Source organism: Anopheles ziemanni, chromosome 3 (genome assembly GCF_943734765.1).
Source record: "Anopheles ziemanni chromosome 3, idAnoZiCoDA_A2_x.2, whole genome shotgun sequence".
Lineage (NCBI taxonomy): Eukaryota > Metazoa > Arthropoda > Insecta > Diptera > Culicidae > Anopheles > Anopheles ziemanni.
This window is the reverse complement of record NC_080706.1, coordinates 48,394,121-48,406,961: the sequence shown is the minus strand read 5'-3', so window position 1 is coordinate 48,406,961 and position 12,841 is coordinate 48,394,121. Positions and strand designations below refer to the sequence as shown.

Genomic DNA, 12,841 nt, shown 5'->3' with positions numbered 1-12,841 from the left:
GTGTGCCGTGCTTTTCGGTGGGACGAAATCCGGGTTTTCCGGTGCTTGCGCTACACCTTTCGCTGGTGAATCAATATCGATTCCCGAGTGCCTCGATTATATTCGCATTAAAACGAGACCTTTTCTGGCTCTTGAAAGGGCGCTTGAGTGCACCTATGTTCCGGCGGAGCAAACCGGTAAGCTACCACGATTGCCAGCGGTATGGCGAGCCGTCCGTCTAAGCCCGCCAAAGGAGCGAATCCGGTCGCGGCCGGGGGAGGCTTCGGGGCGAACTTATCGGCCCGACGGAAGAGTGTTGCCCTGCGGACCGGAAGCTTCGACGAGCAACAGCTTCAGCGCACCGACCGTGAACCGTCACCGGCCAGTGCCAAAGGGTCGTCGCATCTGGCGGCCCCCGGTGGCACCTCCTCACCGCACTCGCCCAAGTTTTTCCGCACGCAAAGCTTCGGCGACCGGTTGCTCGCCTCGTCGCCCAAGTTTGTAAAGTCGAAAAAGATTTTCCTCTCCGTCGGACCGAAATCGTCCTCCTCGACGGCGCTGTTCTATGCACCGGAGGTGCCGACGGCCAACGTGAAGGGATCGCCCGCCGGTGGATCTTCGTTTGGGTCGCGCCGGAAAAACGTCGACGGATGTACCGCACGGCCTCAGGCACATATTGCGGAGCCCACGCCAACCGAGGACGGTGGCCACGAGCCGGCGGACACGCACGATCCTCTCATTGCCTTCCGGGACGAGCTGCGGCAGCTGAGGCAGCTTCAGAAGGAACGCTTTCGATCCCGCAGTAGCAGCATTTCCGTGGAGCGTTGGAATGAAAACGCTTCCGGTCAGAGGTGAGCCAAACGTGACAAATGATATCGCATAGAAAGAAGGAACAAACGTGATTTAGTGGGAAGGGATAGGACTTGCGGCATATTTCAAATGTGTATTTAATGACCTACACGCGTCCGGAGCACGGGGAGGCGACGGAACTAGATGGTGGTATCGAATTGTGATTTCCGGTATCGGTGACAAAATGCTTAAATTTATTGCTCACCGTTAGTCATCAAACTGATTTAAGCACCGTTGTTGAAAATTCATTTCCAATTTCTCTGCAAGAGCCTCTGATACCATAATTTTCAAATTGTTAGATCGGAAAAAATCGTATGTGGGATGGGATATTTTCCTCCTCGACCAAATGATGTTGTGTCATTGGGGGAGGAAAAAGCAACTAGCGACCCATAGATTGATAAATGTCATTCCATTCGAACAAGCTTTTTTTTCCAACGCACGGGATAAAGTTTCGTGTCGCTTTTACGCACACAAATTTTATTTTTTCGTTTCTTCTTGTCATCGTCCCTGTCCACTCCGGGCGTTTGACGTGTTGGATGACAGCGTGCGCCTCCAAAAAGGACACCAGCGAATCCGTTAATCATCGCGGCTGATAAATGGGAAAGCAGAATCGTGTGATTTGCGAGTGGCAGGGCGGAAGGTTTCTTCCCATCCACTCGCTTTCCGTTTTCCCGCTGAAGCTGTTTTTCGCTTCTTCTTTTGGTGCGGCGTTACACCACATTCCAGCGGCCCATTCTCTTGGGCCGTGACGCGTCGCTGTGAAGTAATGACGGGTGTCCGGTGGCGCTGTTAATGTTAGGGGCTGTCACCGAATGTAGGCCACGATGCTGACAGTAGTATAAAGTTCTCCGAGGCGGCATTAAGTGCCGTGCCAGCTTGTTGAGAACACGTTTAACAAACGTTCAGATTTATTTCATTAAACTGGGGAGGGTTCACCGTTAAATAGAGGGCACTTGCGAGAAAATATGAGAATCTTTTCTAAAAATGGATGAAACTATTAAATAGAATTATTGGAACGTGATGCTAAATTTCTTTTTCTGGGAATATTTACTCCGGACGCAAACAAGCTCCAAAATATACGTCTCTTCACCCTCGCGAAAAACGGTGTTTGTTGACATCGTTAGACTAACGAAATATAAATATTGGATGTTGAAATTGCTCGCTGCTAGTTTAATTAGTTACTTCAATCCAATCAGTCCAGTTGATGAACCCAATCTATTGAAATATCATTTTTCCTTTTTAATTGGCATTTCATGCTTTGCGTGTTTTCATGCCAACATGTTTGTCAATACACACAAGTCGAAAAACGTTTTCTTTTTAACGTTGAATTCGATGTTTTCCTGTTTTTTTTTCAGTGATAAATTGATAGAAAGAGAAACACATGATAGATAAATATGTTTTACCGTTTTTCATGCACTGAAAGATCGTGCACTGTTATGAGTTTATTCTGTATATTAATTTAATTTAACGTTTAGGGAAATTTTGGGAAAATAAGAAACATATTGTTCATACGTAAATGTAAAATTTAGGAAATTGAATTTAAATACGAGGTACAAAACTAGCTAGGAATTTAAATATAAATTAATCACTAAGCAAGTCCTGTAGTAATGCCATCCGGTTAGATCCAGGCGAGGAATCAGGGGCCAATAGACGTCGGGGGTTTTGGCCGGTAAAAATCCGGCACTAACCGTGGACCCTTGACAGGCGGGGACCGGTTGTCTATCGAAGATTTCCTCCTCATCCAAAAAAAAAAAAAAAAAAAAAAAAATCACTAAGCAAACTTTAAGTTATAAAACCATCGAGCGCATCTTTCACGAGGTATTCCTGGATCACAGTGTGTTTAAACATTGATACATACTGCAAGTTTCAACTTAACTTAACAATTCTTTATTTCATAGAAACAATTATCTTTTAACTGCATTTGATTTACATTACCATTTACGTAGCACATTATTTAATAACAATTTGTTTTCTTTGCAGGTAAGGCGCTGAAATATGTTTGCTGTTCTGGTAAGCCTTGTTCAGTTGCTTGAGTATCACAGGTTTATTTGAAATAAATCATCGCGAAGATATTTGTTACGTCGGAAATATTTCTGGCGTAGCAAGGACGACGCTTTTCCGACTGCATGAGCTACAATATTCAGGAAAAAGCATTCCTCCCAAAGGCTTGCACACAAGTATACCAAAAAGCTCGCTGTGATAAGAATACTTCGAAACGCTTTTGTAGTAAGCTTTTCCACCCTGTGTTCGCACATTTCCAGCTCCCCATTTTCCGGCTGGTTCATGCGGCCACACTTGCGAAGCGAAAGTTTGTTTACACTTCACCGACGCTTACCATGGCGACCGGTTGGTGCGCCTGTCTTAGTGAAACCCGTCGGCTCCGACCTGTTTCCGGTTGCAGCGTCGACCGATGTTGTTGGCAGGAAAGGCTGCATGAATGAATGCGTCCCGCTTTGCGGTACAAAGGCCCCGCATCGGAGCGTCGTGCGCGCCCATTTTGCTTTGCATGTAGTGGAGACGCCACTGTATTACGCCTGTCGGTTTGTTGCCCGCCGTCACGACCATGCGCTTTTCCGTCCCGTTTCCCCACCCGGCAGCACTGGTTCGGCTTCTTCATGTTTTGCCTGGCTGTTGTTTGTTTATTGTTTTGTGTGTGTATTTTTACTAGTGTTTTCACCCCTTACCCCTGTCGCCGTCGTGGCCCCAAACCGACACCGACGGTAATCGATGACGTTACGAACCGCCTTTCCGTGACGTGTTGTGCTTTGTGCGCTCGGTGGGAAAAAGGAGGATAGGAAAAACTGTGCGCGCGTGGCGAGGAGGCAAAGGGACGCATCGCAGGCGGGATGCTTCGAGCGAGTACATTTCGGGCTGGCTGCTTGCTTCGGAAAATTGTATTTCGTGTCAGTTTCCCGCGAGCTTTCGACCGGTACGGTTCAGTTTTGGCGATCCGTTTTATTTTCTCGGTGTTTTCTCGCCCATTGTTAGCGTATGGTTCGTGCCAATTCCGTTACTATTGCGGTGTATAATCGATGATTGGTGTGAGTTTAGTGTCTCTTAAGAAGAAGAATAAGTGAAGCAATGTATACGAATATGTTTCAACGGATGCCCGTGTATTAGCGGAATTTATCACGAGTGGTGTCAAAAAGGGACACACCCGTTGTTATTGTGTACACATCCTGGGTGCAGGGTTTATGGAGTTGGATAGGAACTTTTCCTCAGCATTGTGTTTAACTTCTTATGTTTGTGTTCATGTTGTTTGTATTAACTAAAATTTGTAGTCTAATTGAAATTCTTTCTCGGTTTCTTAACCGTTTCTAAACGAAAGAGTTGACGAGAAAAGTTAATGAAATCGCTAAAAAGAGTGAGTGGGGACAAAGACTAGCAAAATCCATGGGGACGGTATAATCTGGGGAAGAAACATAATAACTGAATTATTGTCAAAGTTCCCTATCGACCACTTTTTACAATTTTATCTGATTGCTAGTCCCACCAATTAAGGATCGATATATTTCCACCGGACGGACGAGGCAAGAAAATCGTGCAAAATTTGTTGGAAGAAACCACATTCTAACTGCACCATTCATGGTGCCGCAGTGGTAGCTGTATTGAATAAGTAATAATCAAACCTGCGTAACATAATTTTGGCCACATTATGAACGATTCGAATGGCCACGTCCTTTTGGGAATTTTATCTTCGCTGAAGGGTTTTTCTCCGACGTTAAGCTTTGGTCCACTGTAACGGAGGAAAAATAATTTATTCACTCCAGTCACCGCGGCGCGGAAGGGCAAAGCAATCAGTCCGAGACGGATGCTGAACGGATTTCAATTAACAAGCGCATAATTTAATCAACAGTTGTACATGATGACTGTGTGGTGTAATTTAAGAACTATGCTTGCCGTTTGTCCGTAGCGTGTATCGATTTGCAGATGGCGCAAGAAATTATTCATCCCCTTTTTTCTCCATCTCCGCCCTATCGGGTTCCAGATGTCGGCCAGGCTTTTCTAGTGCTCCGGTGTTTCTCCAATTACAGCGTCAGACTGCGACACCGCGCTGATGGGCCCTTGCGATAAGAGGCTTACTCGGTTCACATCGATCTGCCCGGGTGGTGGCGATACCGATAGGCAAACCCCGGGTGATACATTGCATGTAGCAAGTTGTTTGCGAATGGGATTAATTAACACCTGTGCGCAGAGCTGCGGTGTCGCGCTTGGTGGATCAAAGATTGATTTTTCTCGAGCCTTCGTCCCATTTTTCTTCCATTAGCAAAACCGAGCGGAACGTGAGCGCGAAATGATAGCGACTGTTTGCAAAACATATTAAAATGCCGTTCCAACAGGCAGAACCTTCCGGTGTCGAGCGTTAGTGGGTGATAAGACCAGAAAAAAAAATAGGAAAAACATGTCAGTCACGGCCTAGTTAATGGGAAAGTGTGGTCTCGTGTAAACGCGATCGATCGTGATCGTTTGTCACGTGTTGTTGACAGTAGGGGAAGCAATTTGATGCCCACTCGCTAATTGTGGGTGAACTGTGGGAGAAGAAAAATAATAAATTACACTCGTTTCGCAGAAACCATTACGATACCGGTACCGTCACTATGGCATTGGGGCGATGTTTCGTTTGAGTGCCCTTCCTTAAAGTATCTTAACAGCTATGCATGAGTTTTCAATTTGCTCATGACACACGCTAAATTTTTTTTTTCAGATCATAAATCTTTAATTTAAGATAGAGTGAGTTTTCCAACATCAAAATAACAAGATGTACATTTTTAGTGCGGTTCGTTTTCGTTGGCCAAAAACAAACGTCTGCACAATTCTGACGGCAAGAAACAATCCCACAGGACGCCTTAAAAGGAATGGCGCTCAATATCATCCACAAGCACATTACATCGTCAAATCAAATACACATTACATCAAAGACGACTATGCCCAAGTGAACGCTCCGTGCGAACGTATCCCAGATCGACCCCTACCTTTTGCTGCTGCACAAACACACACACTGCCTACGCGGACTGTGTAAGTGGATGAAGCCACAGTCATTTCCCCCGGTGGCTTTCCATTGAGCGGGATCTAGCGCAAAGCCCGTACCCGGTTCGGCATTTGATGGGTTAAAGTTTTAATTACCTCCTCCAACGCATCGGCCAGGCGTCCGTATGTTTGAGATCCCGATTTCGGTTCGTTCCAATCCCTTTTATTTTACCACGTTTTTTGGCGCTTCCAGCGTGACCCGGTGTGCCAGGGAAAATATGCACTTCGGGCCGGTGTTTGCTCAACCGGAGGCGCCACGTGTGAACGCTTGAGGTGAAGATGCTGAAGAAACTTTTTCTACACGCGCTGTCCCAATGAACGTGGTGTTAGGATTTTTTCTTCTTGTTTTATGTTTTTGATCTCACCATCATTTACGTGGTTGGGTCGCCATTGAATTCTGCCCCAAACTTTGCCGTTTGGGGTCGCTTCGGGTTCGAGTGAGCGTGTTTTCTGCCTGCCAAAACCCGATCACTAATGGATGTTTGATAGGAGAGAGATGCAGAGAAAAAAAAAACACTAAACGAAAAATACCACAGCTAACATCACCACTTCACCGTTGAGATAGGAACCATCTCCGGGAGGGCCGCTGGTTCTGGCGTCAACCATTCAACCGGGTTGGCGCACGTAAAAAGGGCAAGCGTAAACTAAACGACACGCTTTGAAAACCACATTGAAAGGGTGCTGGTGGGAAATTGCCTGGAAAGCAGTGCCATTGTCTAAACGTGTCAAAATCAGATTCGATTAAATTTTGCTGAAGCTTACCAATACATCTCGGGAGGATTAGTTGGAGGTAAAAACGTTTTCATGGTCATGGTTGTGTATGCATTTTCTAACCGAACGCCGGCAGCATTTTCGTTAGCGAACCGGCAGCAACACCATTTCGAAAAGTCTTTATGAATATTAAATTAATCAACATTCATTCAGACGTAAGTGGAGCTACACAATGCCGCATTGAGTGCTTTTAAAGAGGGGACACATTTGCGAAACTGTGCCGAAAAAAGCCGTTAACCTGCGGTTGTTGAAACTCTTTTCGGTGCCTCGGCGAACGCTGTGCCATACTCCCTGCTCTGTGTCACTTTTTGACAGCCGGGAAACAACACACAAAAACCGAGGTCCGTGGAGACTTTCTAGACGTGTCCCTGGTACCGGATGTTGCAGGCGAACGGGTCGGGCGTGTGGCGAGAAAAACTGCACAAGAAAAGCGAGGCAAGAAAAATGTACCAACCCTCGGGGGAGATATTTTTGGGCAACTTTAAAAGCTTCCTACCGCAGTTTTAGATCCACACGGAGCGGGCTCCTAATCGATAGCACAGTCTCGGACATTTTCGAAGGAAACAGGAACAGTCAGTCGAACAGTGTGCAACCAAGCTTGAGATTTATTTTTAGTACCCTCTCCGTTACGTGTGTGCAAAACATTTGCCGAATATCCATGACTGAGCGGGAAACGGAGGTTTTCGGGTCGGGTAATGGTACGTGACGCGGGGCGACTAGAATCTTTCGCATGTCCATGTAAAATACTATTCACCGTGTGCATGTTACGGCACCAGACGGCTGGCGTTTGGGTTGATCAATATGCACGTTGGATGGTACCATGAAGCAAGCGGTTGAGCGAGGTAAAGGATAGACTCGATCGACATGCTGGAAGTAAAATCAGAACACTGGCGATGAGCTGAAACTGAAAAGTCTAGAAAAAGTATTGTGCCTTCTTGATACTCTAAAACAGTGATGTCAAACTCGTTTCTCCTCGCGGGCCGCATTTCCTCCCAAAATAGATTCGCGGGCCGCATTTCCTCCCAAAATAGGTTCGCGGGCCAAACCATATAATTGATTGGATTGATAAAAATATGTTCTTATCAATGTGGTTTTATCTTAACAGACAATCATGTTTTACATTTTCACATTTTTTCATATTATATTTCTTCTTATAAAATCTACTAATTTTGTGTAAAAGAGAGGGTTTGTCGCTCAATCGTTTTCCAAATTTTAACGAATTCAAATCAAGTTTATTGAAATATATGTTGCAGTTCAACACTATTGTGTATTTCGGTAAAGATTTTAGAAAAGTAAAGGTATATAATTACAATAGCTAACTTATTGCTCAACATATGTTATTTTGTTTGGAATGGTCTTGTAGTTCATCACGTTTGTTTTCTATAAACACTATTTATCCACTTGTCTAGAAAAATCTGCGTAAAACCATTGCTGTTGTCAACTGCTATATGTCGGCGTGATGTGGATCAAAGTTGCATATAACTTTCTTATTGAAATTGTTTAAATTGACAATCGTTCAGTTCACTTGCAATTCGCAGTTCGTGAAACGATTTACATTAAATATTTTGCTATTGAAAGGAAAGCCAATACTCAAGGATCCAAACTTTCGATGTATTGTTTCAAAGGGGTCGCGGGCCGCACCCAATGTTCTTGCGGGCCGCATGTGGCCCGCGGGCCGCATGTTTGACATCCCTGCTCTAAAACATCGTATTTTATTCATATTACACCGTACCATAATATTGAAGCAAAAGGTAGAACTACTAACATGATTTGTTGCAAAAATTGGTATAAAAGATTAAAAAAAACCAAATGTACAATTTTAAATAGTTTGTCGTTATCAAACAATTGTGATCACTGAGAATGCAATTACATGCATTACATAAATCGTTAGACCTTTTTTAAATGGTTCAACTGTACACCATATCGAATGCTTTTTCTCCATGCGTAACGTGTAAGTGATATGCAATAACAACGCTTTCAACCATACCCCATATGGTACAGATACCCTCCATTACATCATCGGTGGCGATGCGATTCTAGCACCATTATTTGCCGTCGTAAGTTCATCCCTCTATTGTGTATCACGTGGGCTTTACAACAATTGCCCCCGCTGTAGCAGCGCCGATCGTATGACATTGTAGAAGGTTGCTCGGGACATCTTTGAATGCTCATCATACTACCTGTCGCTGGCAGAAGCGCCGGCTCACGTTTCATGGCAAACGATTTTCCTCCCGCAGACGCAGACCAACGTTTGCCGGGAAGAGCGTTTCCGAACGGAACCAATTGCAAAGCCCCTACCCGGGTCGTGTTAAAACGGTTAACTTCAAGCAACGCGACCTCTCGACTCCCGTTCGAGGATGGCTTTGCAATATTGTACAAAGGAAGGATCCGACTGCACTTTAACCAAGACCGATGGAGGCGCCCGGTTGTTCGTGCACGTAGATGTAACGCAAAAGGCTGGAAACGACAGTATTGCTATGATCTTACTTTTAGCCATGGTGCAGTTTGAGTTTGCAACTTTGGACGAGTGGTGGTGGTTGGTTTGGGGAATAGTTTATGTGCTTGGTTGAAGTAGTCCGAATGAATTACTCATGCAGAATACTGGTATGAATATGGACTGTGAAGCATGAGCAGATTACATTTCCTGGTCCTTTAACTTCTAGGTTGTTCGAATTTCAGATGCTCGTACAGTGTTATCTTATTTATTTGATAACACCATGTCAAGTACATCGAACCAAGATGTTTTCAGAAAAGAAGGTTTGTGTCAGCAACTGCCACAATTTAATTGGTATGAATTATTTCTATCTTTTATTGTGTCGTCCAACTAGAGATTTGTTTTCCTCCTGGTGTCCTGAGCAGATTAAATTGAACAAAACAATCACCATTAAACTTTAATTGAGATGAATTTCCCGCGCGCTGTTAACAGATTGCCTTCCAGCAATCAACAAATAAAACTTCCGCAACAGGATCTTTGAATCGCTAAGTGTCAGTTGCAGCCACTAAGATGATTCCGACACGAACCTGCCTCATCAACAAAGCTGTGGGTTCAAAGGAGCGCATCGTTGTTTAACTAAAGTCACCCCATAGGACAACAAGGATCGTTTGTTTAGCAAACGAAAATTACGCGAAAATAAAATGTAATTTTTTCCAAATAGCTTTCTCGTTTCCTCTATCGAAACAATTTTTTAAAAATTAGCTGCAGTTTGTTAGATCTTCATATACATTTGTTGAGTATATATGACGATGAGAAGAGTATTGTGAGTTTAGTTTCTGTATGAAACATTTATACTATCTGTAATCAAAACCTGTAAGATTTTCCATGAAAGGAAGGTATTGTCAATATAACTCTTCGTGCACTACCTCCATTTATTGCTCAATGAAACACTTGAGTCTTCATTTCCATTACAAAGAATAAAGGTGTTTAGTTTTCCCGTTACGTACTCCAACAGACTCGTTCCTTTGAATCTCGGATGTTCTGTGGACAGTAGATACAAAATAAAAATAGACTTAACATTCCCAGCACTTCCACGAATACCGGAGTTAGTGTTGGCCACCACAACAACGCTGTTGCACAAGCTTCTCGATAATCTAGCAACTAAGAAAAGATAATCTTTAAAGAGCAATAGACTTCCATTCTTGGAGCGTTGGTAACTTGGTGGTGGTATCGAATTATAAAAATACGGATTTGATGAAGGCACGAATTCCATCAAGGAGATAAAGCGATAGTTAACGGAACGGGCGATCGAGGGCTCCAAAAGGTACGGAGGCTCATCTTACCTCATCATTACTTGCCAGATCAGGTTGTGTATCGCCTCGCAAAGAACCACTTTAAGTCTACTCCAGCAGTTGCTCGGAGTTCAAGCTGATTTCCTCCTCCAATTCGCTTCAGGTCATCAATCAATCGGTCCGACGATAGCGAACCCTCACAACTACTTCTCGGACGAATACCGTTCGGCGTTCGATAGAGTGGAATTGAATCCGTTGTTCCGGCATCAAGCTTTTGTGCCGAGCGTAGCATGGATGAATAACCTTCCTGTTTTATTTTCGTGCTCTTTATTTTATGCTACCGACTGAGCCAGGTGAATTGGTTGTGTTTTCAGTGGAAATTCATCGTGATGGTAGCTATCAATATTTCCGTTATTACTCGAATGTTTCGAGCCGGATTGATATGTTGAACCAGCTGCACTAACCGCTGTGCCAGTTTTTCGGATTCAACTTGATATCCTGATACGAAAATTCAGTTAATGTAACATTAAAAATTGGCAGAATGCTAGTAACGAAAATCGTATCATTTATTTTTTATAGGGTTGCCAGTTTTAGGTTACCCGTTGCTGTTATAGTTTCATTTTTTCAGGCAATAAACAACTTTAATCCCACAACTCTTTGATAAAGAATTGAAACTTTCCCATAACACAATGGTTTTGTACAATTTGAAGTACTTAAAATAACAGAAACACAAAACATTCTGTGCACAAGCTTTAAGAACCAGTTTGGGAAGACTAAAAAACCCCTCTCGTCAGTGTCTAGTTCATGTAAAGCCATCGTACAGCATGAAAACACTTGCCAAATTACTGATAAACTTTCATTGCACTATAGCACAGGGCGATGACGCATGTTTCCACAACTCACTCATGCTAGCCATTGCAGGGTGCCTTACAGGTCGTTGCACTGGGCTATTTCTATCGGGGTCAGAGGACAGCAAGCCTTTGTTACTGCCGGAAAGATGGAGCTCGTTTTTATTTCAAGAGGAAAATGTTGCTATAAAAACCAAATTTGAAACGGCTGATCCCCGTCCGTGCGAGAATGCATCGGGTCGTATATGAGCATGGCAGATAATGAGGGCAATGCAGGCGACCCAAAGATGGGCCTGCGTTACCACCACCCGATTCCAACAGACTCGTGCCGTACTATCGATTACTGCGTAGATTGTGGATTCCTCCAAAAAAAACGGTGCTGCATATTTGGGAATATGATGTCTAACATTGAGCCGCCGTAAGTTGTAGTTTAACGATGGTATTTCACTGTTCCACTGACACAATTTTGGGGCGCCAGTTTGGCTGGTTTTCAACCATCGTTGCTTATCAAAACGTGATGAAGCTTTATTTGAGAACGTTTGATGTTGCTGTCGAGCACTTCATTCATTGCTGGTTATTAATGAATATTCCTTCCTGCCCGATTCGCATAGAACATAATCAAATACGAAGGTTAAACAAGGTTTAATTGCTTTATCCTATTGACTCCCGCGTTGACAGGCGAAGGAAAGGAAAGTTGGTTTTCATTTGACCTACAACTAATCTGACTTAATAAAAGGAATAGCTTAGAATCGTTTTGGTCTGCCATAAAAAAAGGCATGGCTTTGAATCATTTGAAAATGCCGTTGGTTGAGACAACAGTGACACGTGTGATCCAATTAGGCGAAATTATGTTATATCTATCCGTCTCATTTGTTCAGTACCGTTTTCCATTCTCCACGAAAAGCTGGATATTGTGACATTTTCCTGGGCAAGGGCTTTCCTGAGTTTTGCAAATTGAAAGCAATAGAATTTAATTCCAAGGTCTAAGGACTCAAGTTAACTAAAGTACGAGAATTAAAATTACCTTTAAACATTGTCAGTTCGTTGCCCAATCAAATTTTCAACGTATCAGTTCGAGTAGTCTAGATGGAAGGATAGCACCATTCAACCCAAAGTAAACGTTTGCTTTTCGTTCTAGTTATCAGAGTAAACAACATTATCATTGCATTCCCCAGTAGAAAATGTCGTCCCGCAGTCCGATGTTTCTCTGTTTCTCCAACAGCCTGTTGAAAATTCAGTTGAACTCGGGGGTTTAGTTATGTATAGATATAACTAAACCTGGAGTTCAACTGAATTTCAGTCGGCAAAATATTCAAACCGTTTCTAGTTACGTTTCTTTGTAGCCATGTATGTGCAGGCGATCTACAATGGTGGAAAATGCACCCACCTACTCATGAGTTTTCCTTTTAAACACACATGCTGCCATTGTCAGCTGAATCCTAAACCTACTCATTTCGTGTTTCGGGTTCGATCCGTTTTGCAGCACGTAATGTGGTCAGTGGAAAGGAAAACTGACCATCTGAAATGTTCAAACACTTTGCAGCACAGTGAAGAGTGTGAATAATTCTTCAAAACCTTTCCCGTTTTAAGATAGTTTGAAAAGGAAGGAATCGTAAACGTACGTTAAGCTTTAATCTGAT

At 43.5% G+C, this 12,841-nt stretch overlaps 1 protein-coding gene across 1 annotated transcript in view; it reads left to right on the top strand.

The window, feature by feature from the left end:
* Window positions 1-201: 201 nt before the first annotated feature.
* Window positions 202-12,841, top strand: part of LOC131284902 (GTPase-activating Rap/Ran-GAP domain-like protein 3) — a 35,888-nt gene continuing 23,248 nt past the window's right edge. Inside the window, exon 1 of the mRNA XM_058313761.1 lies at window positions 202-830. Within this exon, the coding sequence (XP_058169744.1) occupies window positions 202-830 (629 nt within the window). The remainder of the gene's footprint in view (window positions 831-12,841) is intronic.